The sequence below is a fragment of the Catharus ustulatus genome, chromosome 11 (assembly GCF_009819885.2).
Source record: "Catharus ustulatus isolate bCatUst1 chromosome 11, bCatUst1.pri.v2, whole genome shotgun sequence".
NCBI lineage: Eukaryota > Metazoa > Chordata > Aves > Passeriformes > Turdidae > Catharus > Catharus ustulatus.
The window spans coordinates 17,323,350-17,351,047 of NC_046231.1; the positions used below are offsets into that span (position 1 = coordinate 17,323,350).

The 27,698-nt window shown below is 39.0% G+C and overlaps 1 protein-coding gene across 1 annotated transcript in view; it reads left to right on the forward strand.

Annotated features, from left to right (window-relative positions):
• PLCG2 (phospholipase C gamma 2) overlaps positions 1 to 27,698 on the forward strand; it is a 55,794-nt gene extending 28,096 nt beyond the window's left edge. Inside the window, exons 13-33 of the mRNA XM_033069994.1 lie at positions 800 to 920; positions 1,927 to 2,095; positions 3,916 to 4,020; positions 4,254 to 4,343; positions 4,879 to 5,057; positions 5,440 to 5,640; positions 6,833 to 6,952; positions 7,970 to 8,150; positions 9,356 to 9,424; positions 10,577 to 10,686; positions 11,476 to 11,572; positions 12,479 to 12,545; positions 12,798 to 12,955; positions 15,529 to 15,631; positions 16,581 to 16,790; positions 17,349 to 17,494; positions 18,492 to 18,606; positions 19,798 to 19,965; positions 20,239 to 20,327; positions 23,649 to 23,833; positions 24,587 to 27,698. Coding sequence (XP_032925885.1) covers positions 800 to 920; positions 1,927 to 2,095; positions 3,916 to 4,020; positions 4,254 to 4,343; positions 4,879 to 5,057; positions 5,440 to 5,640; positions 6,833 to 6,952; positions 7,970 to 8,150; positions 9,356 to 9,424; positions 10,577 to 10,686; positions 11,476 to 11,572; positions 12,479 to 12,545; positions 12,798 to 12,955; positions 15,529 to 15,631; positions 16,581 to 16,790; positions 17,349 to 17,494; positions 18,492 to 18,606; positions 19,798 to 19,965; positions 20,239 to 20,327; positions 23,649 to 23,833; positions 24,587 to 24,629 — 2,726 coding nt within the window. The 3' untranslated portion in view covers positions 24,630 to 27,698. The remainder of the gene's footprint in view (positions 1 to 799; positions 921 to 1,926; positions 2,096 to 3,915; positions 4,021 to 4,253; positions 4,344 to 4,878; positions 5,058 to 5,439; positions 5,641 to 6,832; positions 6,953 to 7,969; positions 8,151 to 9,355; positions 9,425 to 10,576; positions 10,687 to 11,475; positions 11,573 to 12,478; positions 12,546 to 12,797; positions 12,956 to 15,528; positions 15,632 to 16,580; positions 16,791 to 17,348; positions 17,495 to 18,491; positions 18,607 to 19,797; positions 19,966 to 20,238; positions 20,328 to 23,648; positions 23,834 to 24,586) is intronic.

The window sequence follows — 27,698 nt, forward strand, 5'->3', positions numbered from 1 at the left end:
TTCTGAATTTAAACTTAGTCATATAAAAATCACTGATTCCTTAAATTGTTTTTCTTGTGTCTCACCAATACCTTGTCCACTTCCTCTGCTTCTTGTTCCCAGGCAGTTTTAAGAGATCCTTCCTAAATCTCCTCTCACTTTACATCAGAAATTCAATCCTGAATGTATGTGAAAGCTTAGGATTTAACCTGGAGTACTTGTGTAGCATAGATAGTTTATTTACCTTCATTGTAATACAGACAAGCCTGGGGCATAGAGATTTGTTTGATCTGGCACCTTTTGTCATCCTGTTTAACTTGCTTGTAAATCATTTAATGTCTTTGTTCCCCAGCAATTGTGTGTCTTCAGCTCTGTGCTTGTGTTCCTTATTCAGAATTTTCATTTTAATTTCGTGTTGTTTGTTTGACTAAGGCAAAATGCACCTCAAATTAGAGTTTCAGGGTTGAATCAACAAAATACAGAAGCTCTCAGCTTGTCACTTGCTGGAGTATATTTATCCTGGAAAATTACTGTAAACTAGTAGATAGACACTCTGGTTGCCTGAATCTCTTATTTCCAGATTCCCACATAATAATGCTTTGGGAACATTTTGTAATGAATTTTATTTGTCTTGCTCTTACTTAAGTAAACTCAGTTTCCTCTGTGAGAGATATGAATTCATCTGATAGAATGTTTCATTAGAACATTAAAGTCTATGAATCAGTATATAGAACACTGAAGTTTTGGATGTATTCTTCTTACCAGAACCATTTAAGGAGCTACTTGGTCTCTTACTTTCCCCACTGCTTGTGTTTCCTAGTGGATTGCTGGGATGGTCCTGATGGGAAACCCATCATTTACCATGGATGGACACGGACAACAAAGATCAAATTTGATGACGTGGTGCAGGCAATCAAAGACCACGCCTTTGTCACATCTGAGTAAGCTTTATTTTCCTTCATCCTGTTTTCATATGCTTTCTGAACTTAATTTCTCTGTAATCAGAGAATAATGGATTCCAGTGGCATTCAATATTGCCACATGTGGGTCTTTAATAGATGCTGTTTTGAGAAAGAGTCCCAGTGCATAACCATTTATTGCTAAGGAAGATAGTGAGTACCCCAAAGTGCTTTCCAGCTCCTTTCTTGGGTCTGCTTTTATTAAGTTGAAAGTGAAACTTCCAATTCTTAATGTGTCTTAAATCTTTTAAAAAATTAACAAAATTGTGCAATTGACAAATAATAGATCTGTCATATCATGTGGTGTTTCTCAGCTGAGGAGATACAGAACTCATAGCATGACTCCTGAACTGGTAACTTCTAGATCTGCATCTCAGCCCTTCTTTAATTTGTGCTGAGATGTCCTTAACATGAAAAATATTACCCAATAACTGGGGAAGAAATCAAGCTGTCAGTGTCCTGCTTTTCCATGTTACCACTTGGACACAGTATTTTCCCCTGTGAATCAGTGTCTGCACAGGAGCTTTGTGTTAGTGACAACCATAATATGGGATGCATTTTGGTTTCAGACTCTTCTCAGAGCACGTGTGAAGGAAAACAGACATGATTTTGAGGAGAGGAGAAACTAATTTTCACATAATGGTGCTTTAGCAGTGAAACTGCCCAAAGAGCTTGGAGGCAGTCTGTCCTTGCAGATATTAAAATCTTGGGTGGATAAAATTTTGAACAACCTGATCTAACCTAGGAATTGAACCTTCCCAAAGAAAGAGTTTGGATTAGATGGACCTTCACAGGTCCCTTCTGACCTTGCCAACTCTGTCATTGCACGTCTGTTATTATTTGTTGTGTCTACATCTTCTTTTTGTCTTCTTGTTTCCTTTAAATATTTTCTCTCATCTGGGGGCTGAGGAAGGGTGTTGTCTTCCTTGCCTTGCCAGCTGTAGCAAAAAGAAATTGTCTTCATTCACCTTGGTTTTGTCCACCAAAGATACCCAGTCATTCTGTCCATTGAAGAGCACTGCAGTGTGGAGCAGCAGCGACACATGGCCAAAGTGTTCAAGGAGGTGTTTGGGGATCAGCTTTTAATGAAGCCTGTTGAAGCCAGTGCAGATCAACTCCCATCACCAACCCAACTGAAAGAAAAAATCATCATCAAGGTAGGCTTGCTTTGTGTGCTGGGAGGTAAAATAGGAGAACAAAGGCAGGAGCCTGAAATACTGCTCCTGACTTCACAGATAATTTTGAAGAAGCCCCTTGCTTGAAGTGTTTACTGGTTAGATTTGGCAGTAATATTCAGTGCTCTGTAAAACTCTGTACTCAAGTGCTTGCTCTTGGTTTCCTTTGCAGTAAGTGTTGGCAGTTCAAGTCCCAGATCAAACGTCAGCTCTTTTCTAAAGGTCTTCCAACTCCTGAAATGTCACTGCTAAATTTCAGCAAAGGTTCACTGCTGCAGATGTTCATCACAGACCTTTTACATCATGTGGCTTGCTTAAAAATGATAGAAATATGTTCTTGAATAGGAAGATAGATCAGTATTACTATTTCTTTCTTCAAAGACCACCTTTCATTCAAGTGAAACCCAAAGCTCTTGCAGCTGCATGCTGAAGTTGTGAGGATTTCACAAATTGATGAGTGTTTGCTAACTCAGTGTGATTTAAATATGCAGGTTAGTGAAACACTGAGGCACTCAGGGAAGGCAGTCCCTGTTAGTGTTGGACCTTGTGGGCTGTGCAGGTGTTTTATGAGCTCTGCTGTGCAACATCAACACAACCAAAAGAAGATTTCTCAGACTGAAACTGTGGTAGAACTTTTCAAATGACAAAATTTGGTGAAGAATCTCAGGGCTACTCACGATCTCTGTAGTAAAATAATAATTACTTTTATACATGCTTCTGTTTTCTTGCTCTTGTAACAGTATTGCATCCTATGTATTAGACATCTGAATGGAGAAAATAAGGGTAGATAGGTATAAGAATGTGCTCTTGAATGTAAGATTGGAAATAACAGAACCCACTATAAGGTGGAAAACTTTTGTGCTTAAGTTTTTGGGGTTTTTTTTTTTGTTCTTTCCAGACTGTTTGTTGGTTCCATGCAGAGCAGAGAGGGGATTTGCACAGGCACATGATTAATAACGTGGCAGATCTGATTTAAAGGGAATTGCAAACTATTATGAGTGTGCACAGAGAACATCCATATCACTTTATGCTGTCTGAAAGAGCATTGACGAGTCTTTAAATAGATCAGCACCTGCCAGTGAGCTGGTTGTGTTGTTTGGCTTTTGTTTGGAAAATGTTGTCAGAAAACAGCCAGAGGCAACACCTACTTCACTGGCCTGTGAGATTTTTCAGCTAGGCCTGTCAAACTGAAATGAGCCAAGAGTAGACTGTGCAGAACTGAATGTGGTTGAGGTCTGATATGAGAGGATTAATCCCATCATTAACTGCAGTTAAGTAATTGATATTGCCTGTGGCCCCTTGAGACACTTTTGTGAACACTCTAAAGTAGAACTTGACCCCTTTTTTCATAAGGGATTTCCCTTGTACTCATTTTTCTCGTAAAAGGGTGAATTCCTCATTCATTTTAATTCCTTATCTTTTCCTTTTGTTTTGATTTTTGTTCCTTATGTACTACTTTCTGCAGAAGGATTCCTGTTTATCCTTATTTCTAAATATGTGTCACTTCTTGTTTTCTGTTCTCTAAAGAATGGTGAGATCTTATCAAGCTACTTGTTTTCTTTGCTGCTTCAATGATATTACTACTATTTTTTAACCTTTATTATGGGATCTAGGTTTTACAGAAAAAAGTTCCAACCTTTGTTGTTCCTTGTGGAACAGCTGCTGTTATGATAATGACAGAAGGTGGCTGTGCAATGGAGGGAGATACTTCTCATAACACTGAGTGTGCTGAAACATTATGACCAATTTAATGTGTCATTCTCTCTGAGTGTATGAATGTGGTTTTTTTTCTGGTTTTTAAGCACAAAAAACTGGGGCCAAAGGGTGACATTGATGTGAACTTGGAAGAAAAGAAAGAAGAAAAGAAGCAACAAGGAGAACTTTACATGTGGGACACAATAGAACAGGTATTATTTCTGTGGCATGTGCTACAGATTGTTAATCTGTTCTGTAATACTGAATATTTACGTGAATTTTCTTAATATTTCTGTAAGTAGTATTATCAGTTGAACAGGTGTGGATGAGGGGAAGAAAGATTTTTTTTTGGTTTTTTTTTTGTTGCACCCTGTTTTGAGATTGTGCTTGAGAGAGGTTAGTGAGTTTCCCTGTGTTAATGGTTTTAATATCTTCCTACTTTCAGAAATGGACTCGGCACTACTGCGCTATTGCTGATGAAAAGCTTTCATTCAGTGATGATATAGAACAGAGTACTGATGAAGATTCAGCAAAGGTGATGGCTGTGTTTTATTAAGCATGTCCTTTTTATTATCAGATTATTTCAGTGTCTACAGATATGTGTTTTTATGCTGGTGAAATGTAGAACCTATGTCGAGGTTCTATATCAGATAACAAGTGTGGTGATAAAAAAATATTTAAGGATCTTTGCCAAGGTCAGCTCTAGTTAACCTTATTTTTAATAAAATAACTTTTTCTCTTGGTTAGTGGAGGCTGCAAGGAGGAGTACAAGGACAAAGAAGTATTACTTCAGTACCTCTGTGCTAATGTTGATTTGGGCACTAAGTCTTTTAAGTATTTCTGCAATTCTCAAACTAAGCAAAATGAACTAATGTGTATTGTGTTACTGAAGTTATCTGTTGTGGGTGGTAAAGCAGGGTAATTATAAAGGTGATTGGCTGGAGAGCTCAGGCCTAGGAAGAGCTGAAATCCTGAAATAGTAGATTTTTATGTATCATGAATAACAAGTACTTAGTTTCAAAGTCATAAAATTAGAAATGCGCTATAAAAATTCTTATTTTCTGGTCTAGGAGGTGAAACGAACTGAACTGCACTTAAAAGAGAAATGGTTCCATGGGAAAATGAAAGGGGGGAGAACAACAGCTGAGAAACTGCTCCAGGAGTATTGTGCTGAAATGGGTGGCAAGGATGGGACATTCCTGGTTAGGGAAAGTGAAGCTTTCCCTGATGATTACACCTTGTCATTCTGGTATGGTTATTTTCTTATAGATTTAATGGGGGATTGATTTGTCTGGGTTTGGTGCTTTCTTTTTTCGTCTGGTTAGAACATTACGAGGAATAGTGTCAGATGGATTTCTGACCCAGTGAGCTGTCAGAGCAAATTTTGCAGAATAAGTTTATGCCACATTTTAAACTACTGTCAGTTGAAAGTTACTATTTTTGGCCCTGTAATCTCCCTTGTCAGAATGTTTGTTGCTTGTTACTTTGGCTGTTTTACGAGATGACACAGATTTCTTGCCTCTTCACAAGCTCCCCAAGTGGTTGACCAGGAATGGGTGGGGAAATACTTTGAAAGAAGAAAAACCTGTTCCAAACCCTGCATTTCCTTTATGCCCCCTCTACTCCTTCAGGAGGTCAGGCAGAGTCCAGCACTGCCGGATCCGTTCCACCAGTGATGGGGATGCTGTGAAATATTACCTGACAGACAACCTCACCTTTGACAGCATCTATGATCTCATCCAACACTACAAGGAGGCTCACCTGCGATGTGCTGAGTTTGAGCTGCGCCTCACCGACGCTGTGCCCAACCCCAGTCCTCACGAGACCAAGGAGTACGTATACAAACCAAGCACTGCTCTCATGCCACTGTCCTTGCCTTGCTTTAGGGGAGGTTTTTGCACAGAAAATTCCCTGGATTCAGGAGCACACTTCAGTGTTGCTTGTCCGTGGAAGTTTGAGTTATACCAGGAGGTTTGAACCTGGTATAACAAGGAGTGGTCACTGGGATAGCAATTTCCTAGAAGCAACTGGAAGAGCAATGAGAACTGCAATGCTGTGGAAATGTGCCAGTTCTTTTGTCTGTGCCGTGTTTTACAACACCCAGTGGGTTGGGTTGGATGTTTAGTAGTTGGCTGTGGTTTGGCAGCTAAGTGGTCATGGTCTGTGCCATCTGGAAGCTCTGTTACTGGGGCAGTGAGCCCAAACAGCTCCATTTGCCTAGCCCCACCCTCCACCTCACCCTGTCAGAGCTGGTTAGGCTGACTTCACCCTCTGAGATAGGAACTAAGCGCGGTGTTTATTTCCAGCTGGTATTTGTCTGCCATAGATCCTGGGCAGAGCTTGCTCTTGGGTTTTGGCAGAACATTGTTATTGCTGCGCTTTGTTCTGTTTTCTTCGTAATATGTGACTTAAAATTCTAGTTTTTTTGCCCCCTTGAGATCTGGGAGTTGCTGACCTCCCATAGATAACTTTGGAAGCCAGTGAGAGAGGAAGAAGAATTTAAGGGCTAGACTTTCCTGCCTTTCTGCATAGGCTGGAGATACACTGCCAGTATAAGTGGCCACAGCTTCACTGAAGGCACATTGGATCCAAGACAGGTCCATCCCTATGGTGAAGGATAAAATCAAGCTCTGAATAAAAATTCAAATCCCTGGTGTCTTTCTTTTGTCCATGTGTAGGCTTTATCTTAAATCTACTGTGTCAAAATGGAATAAATACTGAAAACCAGACTAAAGCAAGATGCAGTGCCTTTGTTTCAGGAACAAATGTAGTTTTATGTTTTATGACTTCAGACAGACAAGGTGTTCTGATATATTCTTGATGCTTTAATCTGAAATAAACTACTGTCTTACAATGTTTTGTAATAAACTGCTGTCATAGGTGCCAAGGTAGGGAAAATCTAATGCATAATTTTTCTTAGAATGTTTGAAGCTCTGTTGTTAATAGCACTGACTGTTATTCTCCAGAAATGACATTTGACAAGCCTTGTAATGCTTTGCCCATTGTGGTTTTTCACTGTTGCAGCTGGTACTATAACAACCTGAGTCGGGGTGAGGCGGAAGACATGCTCATGCGAATTCCTCGGGATGGAGCCTTTCTCATTAGAAAGAGAGATGAACCTGATTCTTTTGCCATGACTTTCAGGTAAGAAAAGACTGATAGGACTACCTTACCTAGTAGCCCAACAATATTATGCTTTTTCTTTTTAAAAAAATAATGGTCTTTTTAGAGTCATGCTATTTTTGCCTTCAAATTTTGAATAATTTGTGTGGTTGATTTGTGCAGCAGGTCCTTGTATGAGAGTGTGCAAGAGGTAATTTGTGACTTGCCTGAATCTTTATGATTTTATAAAGATTGTCTGAGCACCAACAGTCCCATTCTTCCCATACAGAACTGTGGGTGGCCCTTCTTTCATTCCTTGACACTCCTTGCTAAGGAGTGTTATTTTAAAGTTTCCTTCAAAACTGCAGTGCACGTTCAGGTTCCTCAAAAATTCTGTCCTTATCCCCTAGAAATCCTGACCTGTCATAAAACTGAGATGTCAAAGTGAAATTGTTTCTCACCAGGGGAAATAGTTTTGAACAGTTTTTTAGTTCTTGTAAAAACATTAATGAAATATATAGAACTGTGGTGTTCTGCATCATGCTTTCAGATCAAATTGTGTTTCTCGGAAAATGCATAGTTTAGCAATGTATAAAGTTGCTTACTTACATGCCTTATTGTGTATTGAAGATGTCCAAAATTCCCCAGTCTCCTGAGTACTTTGTGGTGAAGTTTTCTGCCACTACCAAGGTGGATGTTGAAGTAACTGGAGCTGCAGCAGCTCAATAAAACCATTTCACACCAGGGAAAACAAGAAGTACCAGAACTTCAGCAGAAAAGGGTGTAGGGGTCTTTTTGGATGGAATGGTTGTCAGTGGTTTTAGTGTATTTATTAAGGCAAACAAAAACCTTGTGTTCAAGCACAAGAGATATTTTTTCTTTTAAAAACTGATTTCTGGAGCTATCAAAATGATTCTAATAATCATAATAACTGAACAAAAGAGGCTTTGCTAGAGAGAGAAATCATTTCACATGAGGAAGGTGAACAAAGCAGCTGTGGTGCAGTTCAGAGCCCTGGTGAGCACTGCCACCTCTCCCAGCTGTGCCCTTGTTCCGCAGAGCGGAGGGAAAGGTGAAGCATTTCCGAATCCAGCAGGAGGGGCGGCACTTCGTGCTGGGAACCTCGGCCTACTTTGAGAGCTTGGTGGAGCTGGTGACCTACTATGAGAAGCACCCGCTGTACAGGAAGATGAAACTGCGTTACCCTGTGACAGAGGAGCTGCTGGAGCGCTACAGCACGGTACTGGGATGGACTGGGACAGGCTGGGATGGACTGGGATGGGCCCTGGCTCTGGTACAGGATCTCTAAAGGAGGTTGAGCAGATCACTTTCTATGACATTGAGATGGCTGTACTGACTTCTCTCCCAAAGGTGTGAAGAACAGTTCCATCTTTGATTAAAAGCCAACTCTTGCCTTACCATGATTTGATTAGAGAAGCCCCACTGTGTACTGGGGGTCGTTGCCCTACTGAAATGAGTTTTTGATAATAGCCTTGCCTACAGTTGGCTCTGTCTTCTATTGCTGAAGTGGACATTGATCTTAAAATGATCATGCAGATGCCAGTTGCTGAGTGCTTCAGAAAAAATGAAATATTATTTGCTTTTCACTCTAGACATTTCAAGGATGGTGTCCCACTGCCTTCTGTGGTGACAGGCACCTCTGAAGGCTCAGTCTGTGATTAGCATGAGGAAATCTGCCCAGGAGACTTGTCTCTTGACTAAACTAGAAGCCTGGATAATTAGCTGAGGATAAAGGGCTACTTTCTGGATGGATGTGTTTCATTTTCAGGGAGCTTTGCTTTGGAAAGCCTGAGGTGCTGTATTCACTTTTCAAGTATATGTCTTTTAGAAACTGCAGGAAACTACATTTGGCAGGTCTGAGGAAATCAAAACCTGGGGATTTTGTTTTTTCTGGGCAGACTAAAAGACTAAAAATATTTTAGACCTCAGGATTTTTTATAATGTTGCCTATAGCAAAGGTTCTGTATCTTAGGACTGGCTTCAAGTGGAATCACAGGGAGAGGATAAAATGAAGAATATGACTCTGTATATTGTTGTAGAGTTATCTACTAGTGAAGCCAATATTGGTACTAAAGGACTGTAACACACAAATCACCAGTGCAGGTATTTCTTTTCTGATTGCACATAGAAGAGAACTCACAATCAAAAACCATTTTGACTGATTAAGAGATACCTTTATGAGTTACTGCTGTTTCATTGGGTTTTGCTGTTCATTAAAGTGAGCCATAGATTAAATAACACACTCATTTTCAGTTATGTTCAACTATAGAAATGAGCAAAACAGAGGTATCTGGCTTCCCTTCTCTTCTGTTGATCTATGTGCTGTCAAACAGGTGGTTTCAGAAATAAATGTTCTATAAACATTAAGTAATTTTATAACTTTCTGATTCCTGAAACTTGATTAATTTTCTTTCTTGTTTTTAGGAAAAGGATATTAATTCCCTCTATGAAGTCAAGATGTATGTGGAGCCCAGTGAGATCACCCCCACAGTGGTAAGCTTTTAGAGAGATATTCACACTTACTGTAGCCTTCTGAAAATTAGACTTGCTGGTTTCCTGTTGGCAGTAATAAAAAGAATTGAAAGCATCAGGCTGCTTGGTATAGGGGGAACTGGACAACAGAAATATAAAGGGTGTGACTTTCTTCTAGCTTTTTGTTAAAATTTCTACCTACACATTTTCTTGTCCAAAAATCCTGTAGTGATTCATTCAGATTGGGAATTTGGGCATTTTCTGCTCATGGGTCTGTGGAGGTGATTTGGTTTGGTGGTCCCCCAAATTAAATAACTGAGAGAGGCTTCAATTTGAGAAGGCCACATCTTCGTGGAAAGAAAGTACAACATGAAAATTTCTGTGTCTGTTCTGTTCTGTGGGTGTCTGTTCACTCTTGTTCCATTAGCAAACATGTTCTGCATGCACAAGTAATTGCAGTTTATTCATGTGCTTTCTATAAAAAATTGGTGCTTTTGGTTTATTAATGAGTTATTAGAATTTTTATTTTTTATATACTGTTTCAAAAACAAGTGTCCCAGCAAACATTACTTAGCTCTAATTCTTGCTAGTGCCTACCTACTTATAAATCCTCATGAAAATCACCTGCTTGTAAATTTTGTGACTGTAATTATTTTTGTCTTTTTGGGCAGTGAATTTGTATTGCTGCTGAAGCATTTGGGTAGTAGTAAATTCAAGATAAAGGTTTAGCTCATCCTGCTAAAACTGCACATCTTCCTAAAGGAAATGTGACCAGCAGGATAGCTGATGTGGTTTTGAAGTGGAGGTTTCGTAGGCACCTAAAAGTTCCAAATGCTTATGAATATGTGTAATAAAAATAGAGAATTTATATTTCAATTTTTAAAATTTTTTTTTTAGTTTTATGTTTTCTACCTTAATTATATTGCAGCACCCAAAAAAGATTTTCTTTTTTTCTTTTTCCTTTTTTTCCAAGCTGATACTTGAATACCAAAATGGCATCACTTACTTCCACCAATAGATGTCACTCTGGAACTTTAGTATTTTGTTTTCTAAAGTTCATAACAACAACAACAAAATCCAATCCTCCCTATTTTTTTTTGTTTTAAGATTGCATTATTGATTATTTTATGACCTATCCCCCCAGATGACCCCTTTGCTCTGTTTCTCTTAAAGCCTCAGAGAACAGTGAAAGCCTTGTATGACTACAGAGCCAAAAGGAGTGATGAATTGAGCTTCTCTCGAGGAGCTTTAATTCATAATGTCACAAAGGAAACTGGAGGCTGGTAAGGACAAAGATTCCACCTGGGAGAACTTCTGGTGACTTACTAGATGAAGGAAAAAATGAGCTTTGAGTAGTAGTTTTTAAAAACTGCTTGTTGTCTGATTGCTGCTTATTAACTGTTCCTTTATAAATCTTTATACCAGTGTTTCAGAAAAAAGACCCAAACACAAAATCCCCTCATCTTCAATTCTCCTTTCACATCTTTCATTTTTCTATCCCACAGCAATAACCTCAGCCTGTAGAACCTCCACAGCCTGGTATACCCCATATTTTTCCTGAACTACATCCATCCTTCCTGAAAATTTGTGTGCTCTGGGAAGTCATTGCAATCATTGCTCTGCTTCTGTCCTTGCTCTGCTAAGCATTTCTCAGGGATAAAACCCACCTTTTTTAGTGCTCTGTACATTCTCCTTTCATAACAGGTTTTCTTTTTTCGCTGGCTTGTAAATTGCTTGGAAAGCTTGGGAATCTAATGTTTCCCTGTAGTTTCAACAGGGTAATCAACCACATAATAGTATTTTTAGTACTGGAGGGGGAAAAAGCCTCTTAAGTCATTAATTGCAGTTTACAGTAACTGTAATCCCTCTGAAATCATCTGTTACTACAGTTAATGATCACTTTGTTAGAGCTCTTAGCTACTTCATCATTTATATTTTTGGTGATAGCCAGCTAGACAATCTAGTATGGGGTATTAATGACCAATTTCTTGGGGATTATTGCTTCATTAATGGCCTTTTAAAACTCTTTAACTTTTTTTTTTCATTCTCTCTACTTTTCTGTTTAAATTCAGGTGGAAGGGGGATTATGGAGAAAAAGTCCAACATTATTTTCCATCTAATTATGTTGAAGATCTATCATCCCTTAACTCTACAGAGCTTGAAAATCAGGTGAGGGTTATGGTTTGTCTACTGCATTTCCTTGACTACCTATTGGAAGTCTGGTTTATACACTCACAATTGCATGTGCTGTGTTTGAGAGAGCAGAATAGAGGGATGAATGCATTCTTCATTGTTCTCTGCTGCTGAAAACTATTTAAGGAGATGGAATATCTTGGGTTGGAAGGGATTCCCATGTAAAATCATCTATGATTTTATGACAGCTGAATTAGTGAGGTTTTAGGAGATTCTGGTTGTTTCCTGCTAAACATAATCATAAAAAGTTTAGATTTTTCATAGTTTGGCTAAACAATAACATGGCTGAAACTTAACTAGTTTTCCTGTATAATCACTGTCTTAATATTTGCAAGTAGGAAAATTGTATGTCCAAACACACCTTACTAATAATTTTATTCTCCATTATCATGTTTTTATGCATAAACCAATCCTGTTTGCCAAAATAATCTAAAAAATATGGTCCTGTGTCTTGGACAAAGAACTCTTGAACAGAAGAAAACAGATCTGAAGAGTAATAAGTTTTGACATTTTTGAATTTCAAAAATAAAACATTGAATTCTTTTGTTCTTCTGAAGCACTTCCAATGATTTTCCAGAAGTCTTTGGAGAAAACCACAAGTATTACATTTCCTCCTTCCTGGTTATTGTAACCTTAAGCAGACTTGAAAAATGACCAGTTGTGTCAGGACAGAAGGTACTACAAAGTAGTCTTGTTTTGACTGCTCTCACTGAAGAGATTCTTGTGTGTTTTTTACATATGAAAACAGGCTTGCAAGCATTATAGTGAGCATACTTTCAGTAAAGCTAAGATTAGATTTAATAGTGCACATTTATTATTTGTTAATGTCCTCTGCATGTTCAGTCAAGAGATTTAGGGTCAGATTTAACTCATGTTTTTCAGATCATTGAGGACAACCCACTGGGCTCTCTGTGTCGTGGCATCCTGGTGCTCAATACGTACAATGTTGGTGTGTATTTCTGATGCTTATATATGGGCTTGTGACCTTTCTCTATTGAGTAGACTCTTTTATGTTTAGCAGGAGAGATTTAAAAACAAAACAAATCAAACCCCTCAAACACCTACTTGTATTAATGTAGCCAGCAGAATTAATATGTTGAAACTTCATAATACTAAATGCTGTAATAAATCAACAATGTCACCTTAGAGAAAGAGCTGTTGGATTTCAGTATAAATTTCTTGCTATGGTATTACCTAACAGTGAAAATGCCACAAGGAAAACACAAAAAGCCTTTTGTCTTCATTCTGGAACCTAAGAATCCAGAAGATCCATGTGTTGAGTTTGCAACTGATAAAGTAGAAGAACTCTTTGAATGGTACCAAAGTATCCGTGAGATCACCTGGAAAACAGCAGAAGAGGTATTGCTGCAAATTTATCTGTTGTTTTAATGATGTACTGCTATAAATTTACAATAGCTTTTGTCTTTAGCTGCCCTGTACTGCTAAATGTTGCTTTCACATGGTCCTTCACCCTTATATTGCTGTTTGTTCATTTTGTTGATGCTGTGCATCTTGTTCCATAACCTCTCTGGGGAATAGTACATGAATTAGCATTTTATGTAAATTGATGTTGCACCCTGCCCCTCAGTGAAGTGTGCTTGCTAGGCCAGAGTGGATTCCACTACAATTTTCCATCTGGTCACACTGGTTCATCCCAGTGTTAAGCAGCAGAAGTTCTGATATCAGGCTGTTCTTTTCAGAGCTGTGAATCCACCAGTGAGGATGTGTGAAGTCTGAGCTGCCATTCCCTAAACTTTTCTTATCCTCTTTGCTATCTCTCTTTTTCAGTGGACATTGATAGAGGATTGTTTGGCTAATACTTTATTTGTAACTAATAACCACATTCTGCATTTCTCAGTTCTTCACTAGTAGTATTTCCAAACACTTGCCTAAAGATTCAAGGATTCTGCCTAAGTTTAGCTTTTATGTCCCTCTACTGCCACTTAAAGACATTCTCCAGGACTTGGTTTTCTAATTATCCTCCTGGGATCTTTTCTAGTAGTTAAGAAGTCTCTGCCTTGACCAAAAAGTCCTTACTTTGCCCGTGCTTAAGAATATTCTTTTTTTTGTTGCTTTTATTCACCTTTTATTGTTAAGTGGGTGATGTGGTTGATGGGAAATGTGTTTCAGTATCATGTTGGCTCATGCTGTTTATGTGTCATATGGAGTGGAAGTGCTCTGAGAGGTGTCCTGATCCTATTTATAGCAGACAAGTTGATGTCTCAAGCAGAGGACTTTAAATACAGCAAGGGGAGAAGCAACAGGAGCTGTTGACCTATTGTTGGGGGAGGAGAGATGCAGTTCTTGTGCCAGGCTTTCATTTAGAAGTAAAAATGAGAAAAAGAGAAACATGACCTAGAAGAAGTGTCTCCAAATTGAATGTTTTTATGTTACAACAATGACTCTTCAGGAGCCTGGCAGCTTTTTCTCTCTCTGTACAGTTGGAGAAGTATTAAACAGTCTGTGTTCAAAGATGCTTTAAAACTCATTTCTGTCAGTTGGGAGGCTTTTCTCACAGCGTGGCCTCTACAGAGTTCACATGACAGACTGACTGCTGCATGGGGAGGGGATGAAGATGAGGAAAGGCCCTTGTTGCCAGTACAGTTAACAGGCTGAATTTTGGGGAAGGAAAAAGCACAGTGAGTTAAGACTCTACTGCAGTGTGATACAGGGGGATTTTGTAGATGAGTTTGTTTTTTGGGCAATGTCTGTTATGCACAAAAAATGAAACTAAGCTTCATGTCTCTTGTAATCTCTGCTCAGTACTGACACTTGCCATGCTCCCTGGGGTGGCTGTTCCTTGCTCTCCTGCTTGGTTATCTCTAGAGGCTTCTGGCTAGAAATGAGTCCATGCCACCAAAAAGTGATCTTTTGCTGCTCAGAGCTCTGGTTACTGTCTGGGAACTGTGGTGGATCACTAAGTACAATGAGGTTTGTACAGCTTTTTCCCAAGGTTATTTCCAAGTCTAAACACTGTATTCCTCTCAGTTTTTCTTAGACTTCAAGGTATAATCTCTGGTTCAGTGAGATATTCTGGAAACCTGTGGCTCCCTAGCTCTGATTTTCATTCCTTTTATGTATGTATTGTTGAGGGAATTCTTTTGGAAGGCTTCCTGATTGCTGCTGCTTCATGATCTTTTGTGCCAAAGCTAATCACTGTTCAGTATGGGACTCTTCCAACATGCTTTATCCTGTAGCTGCTTCTTATGCCTGAAAAGCCTCCAGCCCAAATGTCTCCTCTCAGGACATGTCTTGCTGCTTTTAGCAGTTCCCAGTCTCTGCTGGCAGGGAACACTGCTCAGCTTCCACAGAGCAGGTGCTTGCAAATGTGGAAGTGGAGACAGTGTGTTTGGTACTGGGGATTTCAACAAGATTGCACATGATTTTCCATACAGAACATGATGGGTTTGGTGCACAAATAGAAGACAACATAGGAATGATGCTCAGAGGGTTTGAATTTCACTGTTTGGGAGTTACTAACAAGACTTTAGTTCTGCCAAGGATTATAAATAGATGCAGAAACACTTTACTACCCTTGCATTTTTTCTGCATACATTTGCATTTATATGAAGTATAGGGTTAAGAATGTAACTAAAATTGAATTGAGTAGGGCCACATTAAAAGAAAAGTGTTGCCAGCATTCTGAGCATGACTGATCAGGGAAGAGCTGAAACCCTTGCTTATAAAACAGCACCTTTCACCCCACCAAAAACCCCAAAAACCCCCTAATGTACATCCCCAGCTAAACCTCACCATTTGGTTATTACCTGTTCTGTGAGCTGGGTCTGAAACTGCATTACATCTGTGCAAGTATATAAGTTATCAGATAGGAATCTGGGTACCAAAAAAAACATTCCTTAGAGTGCACCCTGGAGCTACTGTGCCATAATACTCAATGTTCCTATAATCTAAAACTTTGTAATGTTTTCCAGGAGAACAGGAGGAAATACTGGGAAAAGAATCAGTTAATTGCTATTGAATTATCTGATCTAGTAATCTACTGCAAGCCAACAAGCAAAACCAAGGACAATTTAGGTATTGCCTTTAGTATTACATCTGATTTTTACCCTTTCTGCTATCTTTACAGATGTTAGTTGGGATTTTAGGTCTGAAGATAAAATCTGTCCTACTGGGAAAAAAAAAGTTCTGCTTCACCCAGGCAGTTTTCAATAGCACTTTGAAATTGTACACCAGGGAACTTGGTGCTATTCATCTATCACAAAAGAACTGTCACAAATTTTAATTAGTTAACTGGAGACACCCTCTCAGATGTATGTTCCATGGGGAAGATCACTAGTTATGTGTCAATTGACTTCTTTGAGATTAAAAACTCTATCTGAACACTTGTGATTTGTTTGTAAAAAACCTTCATAAATAGGTTTACTGTGCATTTTTAAATTTTACTGTAAGAACATGTTAGTCAGGACTAAGCTATTGGAATGATGTATGGCTTCATAATATAACTGGGCCTGTGTAAGTGCAGCTGTGGATTCTGACCCTGAAATATGTACTTTTTATTCCAGTTTTTTGTCATTGCTGCTGGAGAAGCCAGAAAATGTGCCCTTTTTCTTTAAGTTTCTTTGCAAATGTTTTTAATAAGCTGTCACTGCATTTAAGACATTATAATTACAGTTATTTTTTGAGTCATTGGCTAACCCTGTCTCACCCTTTCTTCTCCCCATTTAGACCCAGGAAAAGATGTCTCATTTAAATATGTGTTATAGTGATCAGAAGGACATTATTAGCAATGATGAGATGAGAACATGACTGCAGGCTCTTATCTGCCCTTCTGTAAACCATGTGGCAGAAAGGCAATTTTAACTTTCAGGCTTGATTTTCAACCATGTCTGCCTGAAAATTGTGCCAATTATTTCATTAAAGAACAAGGCAAAACAAAGTAAACTAAGTGTTGTTGAAAATACAGTATACATGTCAACTTCTTTCTTCCTTTGGCAACCACTCTCTTCTTCCTACCCCTGTGCAGACAATCCTGATTTCAGAGAAATCCGTTCTTTTGTGGAAAACAAGGCAGAGAGCATTGTTAAGCAAAAGCCACTGGAGTTGTTGAAGTACAACCTGAAGGGCCTGACCCGTGTCTATCCCAAAGGACAGAGGGTTGACTCATCCAACTATGACCCATTTCGCCTCTGGCTTTGTGGCTCCCAGATGGTGGCTCTGAACTTCCAAACTCCAGGTAATTTTCTCTTTGAAAAAGAATCTAATCCACCTTCTGTTTCACTGTAAATGAGCCCCTTTATGGCCCTTCTGATCACCACCCTAATTATTTGAACTTCTCTGCAAGGAGCTGTGTTTGAAGTTTGCTTTTTAATGTGTGGGTTGCCATCTAGAGCTGGGCCTCAGAAATACATCTCCAAAAGCCCTGCCTCTGAGCCTAACTGCCCCCAAGCCCTAAAAGATTTATTTCACCTTGATCTCTTTGTGGTAAGCAAACAGAGATATTTACATTGAGTTTCAGATGGCTGTGCAGCCTCAGGGAAGGCTGTATTCCGCTTCCTGGTGAGGGCCAACTAGTTTGTGATACACTGATAGGAAGCTAATTGGGGATGGAGATGGTTTTTTTGGGATTAGAATTGATGAAAAATGGCCTGTCAGATTCAGTTACTCTCCCACCATTCCAACTCTTTTTCATGAAGTGGTGAGCAGAAAGAATTGCAGAGAGGAGGCATTAATCTGGTATTTCCTTAGCTTTATTCCAGGAAATCTTGTTGTGACTGTTTAACTCTCTCCCCAGATAAATACATGCAATTGAACCATGCCTTGTTTTCCCTGAATGGACGCACTGGCTATGTGCTGCAGCCAGAGAGCATGAGAAATGAGGAGTATGACCCAATGCCAAATGACTCCAAGAGGAAATTGCAGATGATTATGACAGTGAGGGTAAATCTCTTTTGTAAATTTTTTTTTTTTTTAACAAGTCATAAATATCTATAAAACTAAAAATAAAGCTATTATGTTTCAGAGCAAGATCTGACAGATTGTCAAAATACTGTTTTTAAATGTCAGTGTGTGTGAGAATGAAACTAACTTCACTGGTTCCTCAAAAGAAATACATGTCTATCTTGCTGATGAACAACATGCTGTAGGACTGAAAACAGAATCCTGGGATAATTTTGTGCAGTTGCTAATAAATACATCAAATGAACTAACTTGAATTTCCAATCAAGTGGGGTCTTAGTAGAAGGGTCCTATTGGAGATTGATTAGCAGCAGACTAACTACTTCAGGGATTTTGAGTGGGAAAGAAAGACATTTATAATGAAATATAGAAACTAAACAGAAAACCTTATAAGCTGACCCCCTACTTTGTATTTAATACACTGTGACTTAATCTGAATGTCATTCTCATTTTTCTTCAAGAGATGAGTTTATCATTGGAAAAAATGTTGCCATCTTGACTCGGTACCAAACAGGGCTGAACTTGTTTCTGTTCTTGCTATGCAGTAAGACAGGTTCTTTAAAAGTATGTTTTCTGAGAAAGAAGAAACACATTAATTACTCTGCTCTGCAGTTTAAAGGTGAGGTGAGCAGGGCCTGTGAATGCAAAGCAGAAATGTCTTGAAATGGGTATGTAATAAACACAGAAGAAAGATAACAAAACTTGTGCTCCAGGCCTGGCCTGGAACTGCCCACTGTGGTAATGAATGTCAGCTAGTGTCTTTTTTTCTTACAATGAAAATCATTGAATTATCCAGACTATGGAAGATATTGTTATTGGTGGCACAGATAATACATGCAAACATATTCAAGAGAGAGACTGTGTGCTTTTCCATGTTCTGGATTTTTTTCCCCCTCTAGTTCTGTAAGCTACCTTCTGTTCAGCAGCAATGATGCCAAGTTTCCTTTGGATGTGGTTCTAATTTACATTGCTTTTGCAGGTTTTAGGTGCTCGTCATCTCCCTAAACTTGGTAGAAGCATCACCTGTCCCTTTGTAGAGGTTGAAATTTGTGGGGCTGAATATGATAACAACAAATTCAAGACAACAGTTGTGAGTGAGTATCTGTGGGTTTCTGTGTTGCAGGGACATGGTTCTACTCCCAGGGTACTTAAAGTGAGCAGAGGATGGACATTGTAGGGGGAGTAAGTTAAGTGTAGCTCTGGACTGATGAGTCACAAAGTCTTGTTCTTTTGCTTATCTTGGGGACTGCTAGTTTGAGAAACTTCAGTGTCTATCAAATTTAGAAAAAGCAGTACTGTTGTGGTTTGGGGGAAAAAAGTCCCATTCTGTTATGTTGTTGCCCATGCATAAGTTTGTGTATTTGCATTTTTAAACCAATTACTGTCTTGGGAGTGCCTCCAACGGTGCTAGTCAGTTCCCAAAAGTCTGGCCCAAATGGGGAGTTATTACTGTGAGCTCCAGACTGTGTTTATTTAAACTGGGTTCTGAGACTGGCACCCCTTGGAGGCAGCTTGGATGTATAGGGCTGTAAAATAGTTTAACTTGAAATGCATTTGAAGTTTGATCAAAGCTTTGTCGTGGGGAGTTCTGGATAAGGAATGTGTTTGTGTGTGCATGAACTTAAGTGTCCTGAAATGGAGCAATATTTCAGCCACTTCATATTTCACCATTTAGTATTTCGGGATGCAACAGTGTTCCTCTGGTGAAAATCAGGCTTTGGTTCTGATTATCCAAAGCAGTGATACCAGTGGAAAATAAACACAGCATCAGGAGCAGAATGTGCATTGTGACTCCTCAGTACTTCAGAGTTTTCATAACTTAAATTTTCTGTGGGAAGTGACCAAGATTTCAAGAGCAAACTTCCTGGCTGTGTCACTTATACCAAATCTTGGTGTTCTATACATAACTACAGAAATTGGACCAAGGTACATGAGTCTTCCTAGTGCTTTTCATGTTTTCTCTTGGATATGGAGCATGAGGCTTATGAATATGAGAAATTAATTAGCTTTCTTTTTTCTCTTTACAAATAAATGTCCAAGGAGGTTTGATATGTTTGAATACAAATAATTGCTTTTCTTCATGCATTTTCATCCCTGCCAAGTTTCCTTCCACCCCCACCACCAAGTAAACAAATGCAAACTTTCTGAAGCAAGGTTGCAACATGAGACAGATGGTAAATAGGATTTTTGGGCTCTTGTATCCCTAGAAAATGACCTGGGACACATACTCATATGTGAATGAAGTGAAATTGCTTCATACTGCACATGTTTCCTTTTCATTACAGATGACAATGGCCTTAATCCAATTTGGGTACCTAATGCAGAGCAAGTGAAATTTGAAATTTACGACCCAAATCTGGCGTTCCTGCGCTTTGTTGTCTATGAGGAGGATATATTCAGTGATCCCAACTTCTTAGCACATGCAACTTTTCCCATCAAAGGAATCAAATCAGGTGAGATCAGTGGTTACAATGAGCATTATTGAGCTGTGCCTTCTTCTCTGATGCCAGACTCCCTCCTGCCTCATGAAGCTCCTTCCTCTGGCTTTAGTTTTCAAGAGCATGTGAAATCAGATGCTTCTCAGCTTTTCCAGTCTTGCCTTTTGCTTCTTTGCAATTGCCATAGTAGAGCCTGCTCTCGGCACTGAAGAATCTTCCATTTCTGTGACTGCAAATTCCCCCTTGATGGACTCTAATTGCCCTTTGTTTTCCTTCCCCCTGCCCCAGGTTTTAGGTCAATTCCTCTCAAGAATGGCTACAGTGAAGATATAGAGCTGGCCTCGCTTCTGGTGCACTGTGAGATGCAACAAGTTCTGGTGAGAAGCACTGGGGTTTGTTGTGTGCATTTAGTTCCTTGTGGAAACCAGGAACTGAGGATTCAGATTTCTGTTCTGTGTCTGATGTGCTGTTGTCAGGCGTTTCTTCTGCAGGTACTGGGGATGACAAATAGCACAAATTGAGTTACTCTCCCTCTGGGTGGACAGATTACACGGTTGTTAAAAGAAATAATGCACAAACAAAGCCTCATTACCTCCAATGGTTTTTGCTGTAACATCATGGTCGTTGTCTTTCCTTGTTAACTGACTGATGCCATGCAAAGCTAGCTAAAATCAGTTTTGGCTTCATAGATTAATCTCTTTTTTAAAGGTCCTACATAAAAAGAAATCACTTCAGCAATAGAAGATAGTAATTTCTCTCAGTATTTCATTAAAATAAACAACCCATCAAGTAGAAGACATATCTGGTTCTTAAAGAACTGCTAATCTGCTCCTTTTAAGCCTCTCTAAAGACCTACTTGAAGTAGTAGTATTTTAAAACACATAGGGGAAAAATAATGATGCTCATGAATCCAGGCATTAAAGCAGCTGATCTGTGAACAGTGTTTGTTGGTGTTCCAAGGGTGCTGCTGTATATGTTGATTTGTAGGGTATTTCTCAGACTCTTTCTCAATAATATATTACATAATTTAAATACACTTGTGATATGATGAAAGTTTAAAGATGCTTCTGAGAAGTGGCTGTTTCAGGTTGCTTTCCAGCACCCTTCTGATTCAGAGAAAAAAAAAAAAGTTCAACTTCTTATTTGTAGTCTGTCAAGTCTTTCAGGCCCACGCTGAACTTCACACGAGTTACATTATTTTTCTGATTGAAACATCAGCTCCTGTGAACTCGAAGTCATTATGTCTCTGGAGGGATTTGTGCCTGCAGTTGCATAAACTGAACTGGAAATTTCTGAATTCAGTCACACTGTTCTTCCCAAAGGAGTGGAAGGCTTTTTCAAACATCCTTTGTGGAGGTTTTTACGAAGCCACCTTATAACACCTGATGTAAAATGACAGTGTTTGAAATGTCAGTGTTTGAAAGCTGTGGTAGGTTCCTGTAAGTTCCTTCTGTGGGCCAGCCAAGGGTTCTGAGAGCAGGAGAGGATTAGAAGCTGAGGCTAGGGATGTGTGTGTGGAGATCTATATCCTTTCAAGATAATATTTAAATTGTTCATATTTCATGGACTCAAGTCTCATAGGGAAGGCCTGATAAACTGCTGGTTTTGGGCTTGTTGCCTTTGAGAAAACTGACAAAGTCACCATTGCCTAATGCTGAACATGGACAGCACTTGTGGACGGATAAATTGCAAATCCTCCTTGCTTTGGTTTCCCTTCAGGAATCCAGATCATTATTGCCTGGGGCAGGAGCAGCTCTCCAAGTGTTGTTCATAGCAGCAGTCTGTCCCCCAATCTGTCAGCACTGACTCCTTTGACAGTAGCACATTTCACACTCTAATCCCCTTCTGCTTGTTAAGCCAAATGAAGCTGCAGCTCAGCTCAGTGTTTCTACAATGCCTGGTGGTAATGCAGTGGCAGGACAACTTCCAAAAACTTCCTTTTGTTTGGCAGCCTGCAACAAACCCAGATCCATCACAATTGTCAGCTCTAGAGCTTTTTGCAGGTCATTCAAGAAGCATCAGAAAAGATCAAGGCTGCCTCTGTTCCTCTGCTTCTTTTTAAAAAGTGATGGCCTTCCATAAAATAATATCATTTAATAACAGGCCTGTTTTATATAGAGAGCCTGTCTGCATGTGCTTGGAGATGAAATATTAAATTATAATGAGGAATTACAGATGGCTGGGGAGTTTATGAGAAAAGGTAAAGCAAAAATATTGTAGACATAAGCATACACATTTGTGAATTATTATGTGGGGCCTTACATAGTTCCTGTACAACTTAAACAGTTTTTTTGATATTGCAGGAATCATACTTTACTGAGGTGGTTGTTGTACTTAAAAGCATGTCTTATCTGCTTGAAAATTGATTTACTTCCTTCAGAAAGGGCATGTATTTCTTCAGCTTTTTCTGACTACACTCAGCCTCAATGGTGTATATGTTCCTGACTAAAAGATTGGACATCTTAAAATGCAGTTTAAGCTGTACCTTTGTGGATACATTTATTTACAAGAACTAACAGTGGTACATATGCATCTTGATGATTACACCTGCAAACTGGTATTAGAAATCTGCATTTCCTTAGTGATTTGGGAATACAAAGTTTACTACCCCTTTACAAACAAAAATTAAATAAATTACTCTTTAAATCTTAATCAGTTACATAGCACTGAGGCTCTTTCAGTTGCTCCAACCCATGCTTGCATAGGAATGTGTTTCAGGAGGAAAAAGGGTTTAGGAAAGGATCTTGTTGCTGTAACTGAAACCCCTTGGGTATGTTGCTAAGCTATCCATTTTCCTAGAGCTGGACTGAATGCAGAAAGAGCCATTCTTATTAGTATGCTGCCTCTGAAAATGTTTGGATTTATTACATTTATTGATTGCATGTCATTTCTTGTAGAAGGAGTATCTTGTTTTGCTGCTGATGTGAAAATTAAGACTTCAGTCCTGCCAGTTCTATTCCCCACTAGTAACTCTATAAAGAGGCAGCTTCTGCATCCAAATTTTTGAAGTATTAAAATAATTTGAAGTCCTAAAGGGAATCATGATGATTGTTTATGGTTATGGATTATTTTGAGACTGTCTGCTGTGGACCACAATATAAACTCAGACCTACTCAGTTCCTTTGCAGTACTGAATTGCCATAGTTACATAAAAATACAGGATCTGTCTATCCTTCTTGACCATGTGAGTACTTGCTGCAGTAAGGGGAGTCACTATTTTGACCTTAAGTCTGCACTTCAATAGAAAATCTCCAGGTTGTCACTTTGTCACATGATACACAAATATGATGGAAGAGCCAAGAGTTAAACATTAAAAAATGTGTTATTATAATCTGATATGTCAACATGATACACTATTTTCTGTTCTTTCCTCAACAGACTAGCATGCTCTGTTAGGGAAAAATATTCCAATAGAAGTGTTTAGATACACAAATTTTGCAACCTGTGCTAGAATGTCCCTGATGCCCCTGTCAGAGGGTATGGCTGGTCATACTGTGGGGCTGGGGGCTTTTTTTAGTGCTAAGTTTGTTTCCAGAAATATTCCAGAAACATCCTATCAAACTAATTTTATAAAATGTTCTATGCAGTTATGAAAACATTGTTAGGATGACAAACTCACCTCCCAAACTCAGTTGATTCTGTGTGATTTTGGGAATGTTTTTTACAAAATTACCTTGATTTCCAATTTTCCTTTGAAGGAAAGTGAAGAAGAGCTTTATTCCTCGTGTCGGCAACTTCGGAAGCGCCAGGAGGAGCTGAACACCCAACTGTTCCTCTATGACACCCACATGAACCTAAGGAATCCCAACAGGGATGCTATACTGAAAGAATTCAATGTCAATGAGCACAAGCTACAGATTTATCAAGAGACTTGCAACCGCAGGTGGGTTGATGATCATTCTCTCTGGCATCCTAGACTGGATTTATGGTCAGGAAACCTCAGACATATCAGAGGGAGCATCTAAAGAGTGGTGAGGGTAGAATGAGCTCATCTGCAACGAGGAAAGGCTGTAGAGAAGCCAGGCTGGGCCTCAAGCCACTAGAGGCCAGCAGAAGCTGAGGAATGTGTGCTCAGTGAAATCGCAGTGGCACTTGTAATCCTGTCAGGTTCTGTATCCCTCTCTGCTGCTTTCTGGGAGGAAAGCCTGGAAGTGTACACAGACAAATAAATAAACCTCTTCACTCTTGCTACACTATCAGAGTTATGTCCCTGGAAATGTCATGCACACATGAGATATGTGGGAACAGATACACAAACCACAAAAGATAAAACCAGTATTGAGCTGTAGCAGCACAGCATTGTCAGTTCAGTGTCAGTGCATTATCCAGAGCTTAGGGGAAGGTTCCTTCTCTTTTGCTGCCACCTTTGGGCTGGGTGTGAGGGACACAGAGAGAGGCTTTATGTACCAAGAAGAAGTTTTGAGTAGATCTCAAGACTTTAAATATTCTTTCCTTTTTTTGTGTATGCATGAATCACTTGTTTACTGCCATTTATTGAGGGGAAAAAATTGCAGTGCTCATTGCTGATACATTACTTGCCATTGGTATCCAAATATATTGAATTTGGTAGACTGTTTTCCTCTGAGAAATTCATGTTAGGCTTGACTTTTTTTTTTTCTTTTTCTTTTCCCTTAAGATTAAAGGAGAAGAAAGTCAGTAACAGCAAATTCTACTCTTAGAGCCCATCATTCTTTGATGTGTGCTTTATGGTGCAATTCAGGAAGAGATGGATTTATCCTGGTCATCCTACTCAGTGATGGTCTCATCAGATGGAATGACTGGAAGAAGAGAAGGAAGAGGAAATACGGATTTCCTTAATAATTTCTTCTTTTAAGAAAAACTGGTTTTATATGTAATAATTTATATTCTGTACAAAGCATACCCTCTGTGCAGGCCAGAACTTCTGTGTATTCAAGATTTTTAAAACTTGAGGATGTGTAGTTGGATGGACCTCACTTCTCATTATCAATACCTGAAGTCCAAATCATCTCCTGTATGTGTGTACATGGGCTGTAGATAAGACAGTCAGAAAAATCTGCATGCATGGAATCACACCACGTGAACAACCTGGCTCCTCAAGACTAACTAGTAGTGAGTTTTTAATTTATTAAATGCTGTGAAAGCACTTCTACACCAGCATTGTCACGTCATGTATGTTACAGTCCTGGAGACAGCAGATTGTGCTGCTGATACTGTATAAAATATTTTGGGCAGCTATTGTCTCTTATTAAAAATTTTCTGTTACATTTTCAAGAACAAGATAATATGTTAATTTTGTTGAAAGCAAATACCCTCTTTGACTGTAGTTGTGTTTTTCCTGTTGAACTCTTTTTAAAGGTTTAAGAAAGGAGCAATGTGTAAACCTCTGTTCATAGCCCCTGTGAACTTCTGTTCACAGCCTCGAGGCACTGCAAGGAAAAGTTTTAAGATATGCAGTAGGAGATATCTGTTTGTTTGCAGAAAGGGAAGGTATTTAAAATTCTGAGAAGCACTTACTTTTGTACAGTATCATTTCTGCAAATCCTTTCAGCTGCTAATGTGCTTAGAAATGAATTTTTAAATGAACTGTCAATTTTTAATCTTGCAATCCTACATAGACGATAGTCAAATGATAGTGTTCTGTAAATGTAGACCATTTTCCCAAAACATAACTAATCCAAGAATGATAGTGTGCACAAATACAGAGGTACATCCTTCTGGTGCCTTTAATCAAATCAAGAACATGAAGCTGCAGATGAGAATACTTGTTAGATTAGCAAGTGTATTTTCCTACCAGAGCAGAACTAAAGGCCTTTGATGGAATATTTAACAGCAGTTGTCGTAATTTGTGCATGTGTTGGTCCTTTGTGCTAGTGCTGTATTGTTACCATCAAATTCCTGGTTGTCTCATCTCTACATGGGATGAGTTTTGCTATTTATATTCCCAACTTTAACATTCAAATGTGTGCAGAGGAGTTTAGTTTTTGGATTGACTGCCTGAGGCACAAAATACTCCTTCCACAGAGCTGTACTTCTGATCACAGAGGACTTGCAGGATTTGGGATTCATGGCCTGATGCAGCTGCCTCAGCAATTTTCAATTTCTCTTGCTCCCCACGCTGTGACTTCTGTTGTTTCAAGAGGCGCTTAATTGATGCCATTGTGCATTCACAGATGATGGTTTGAGGAACCCTCTTGAGGTTTTAGCTATTCTGTAAAGACAGTCTTGTCTCAGAGATGAAAGTGTTATAATAGTGTATCCCACAATGGGGTGGCTTCTGTAAATTTTTTATTATAAAGAAATTAATTACTAATCACCCAGCTGAAAACCAGAGAAAAGTTAAAGGCAATTCTCTGCTTTTCATCCCTTTCCTAAAATCTCTTCATTACCCAGCTGTGATTGACCTGTTCAAAATGGATGTAAATCTTGCTCAAACAAACAAAAAAAGAAAATCACATCAACTTTGGATTTGGGAGGTGGAGCTAGAACCTAGACTGCTGTATAGAGTTGGTTTTATCTTCATTATCCAAGTGTGGATTGTTCTGCCTGTCAGAATTCTTTTTAAGCTCAGTTCCAGAGCAGACCCAACCAAACCATCCATTTGTCCTGACTTCCTCCATTGGTGTGTGTATTCCTGACACAGCACAGTCACCTGTGATGGACACAGGAGTGAGTCATCATGCTGCTTTTTTGCAAATATTTAAGAATTAACTCATTTTGTAGTCCTTTGAAAAGTCATGTGCACATTCTCCACTCACACAGTGTCAGGAGTTACAAGAGGCACTCCATCAGTGTTTATGCAAATGCATTTTGCTTTACAGTAGGACTTTTCCCCAGACTGTGATGTTGCACTGTGCAGAATGAAAATACTGCAGTGATTCTTCTGCTGACTTGCAAATGATGACCAAGGCTCTGTTCTAACTCTTCTCTTGGTTCTTGCATTCTGTGTTTTATTTCCAAGACCTCAACTCTCAGTTCTTCCTTGGGGCAGACTCTGTAGAAACTCTATCACAGTTGCAACTGTTTGAGTATGAAAGTAGGTTTGAATGTGTGTGCTAATTTTTTTAATCCAGGAGGGAAAACATTTATAAATTTTTGAAGTTAACAATTGTTCAATTGTTATATTCTTATAGAAACTGTTTTAAATCTTTGAAATAACTTATTTTAATAAATAATTTTTGATATCTCACACTGGTGGGAATGATGCCATGTGCATCTTTGTTTAACTATTGCTTGTTGAATTTCATGATTTTTGAGTTCTTATTGAAAAGTGATCTGCTGGTATGGTCTGGTGTGCTCTGCTAGAGGTTAGAAGAAGGTCATTTCTGTGTTTTTTATATAAATTGACTTAGTGATTGTTTCAGGAGACATGGTTATCATTGCACTTCCTCTGGCTCCAAACACACAGGGCAGAAGGAAAAGGTCAAAGATCGAGTTTAACTTGTGGCTCCAAACCAACCTTTTTCAGTGAGAGGCAGATACAAACTCCAGCTCTAGTGAGAATCAGATTTGTGTGAGCTGGAACAATAAAATCTGAGCAAGGCAAATGTTAAATTCGTGGTAATTTGGAACAACAGTAATGATGTTTATAAAAAAATTTCCTCAGAACACTTTCTGACTGTGAGGTTGCATGGGGAGAACTGCCCCTGGGTGAATGCACTCTGTCTTTATGTGATTTTTTTTTTAATTGTTGGGAGTCTTGGGAACACATTTTTTCTCATGTTTTAATCAAAATGACATGCTTATTGAACATGAATCTGTATGAGGTG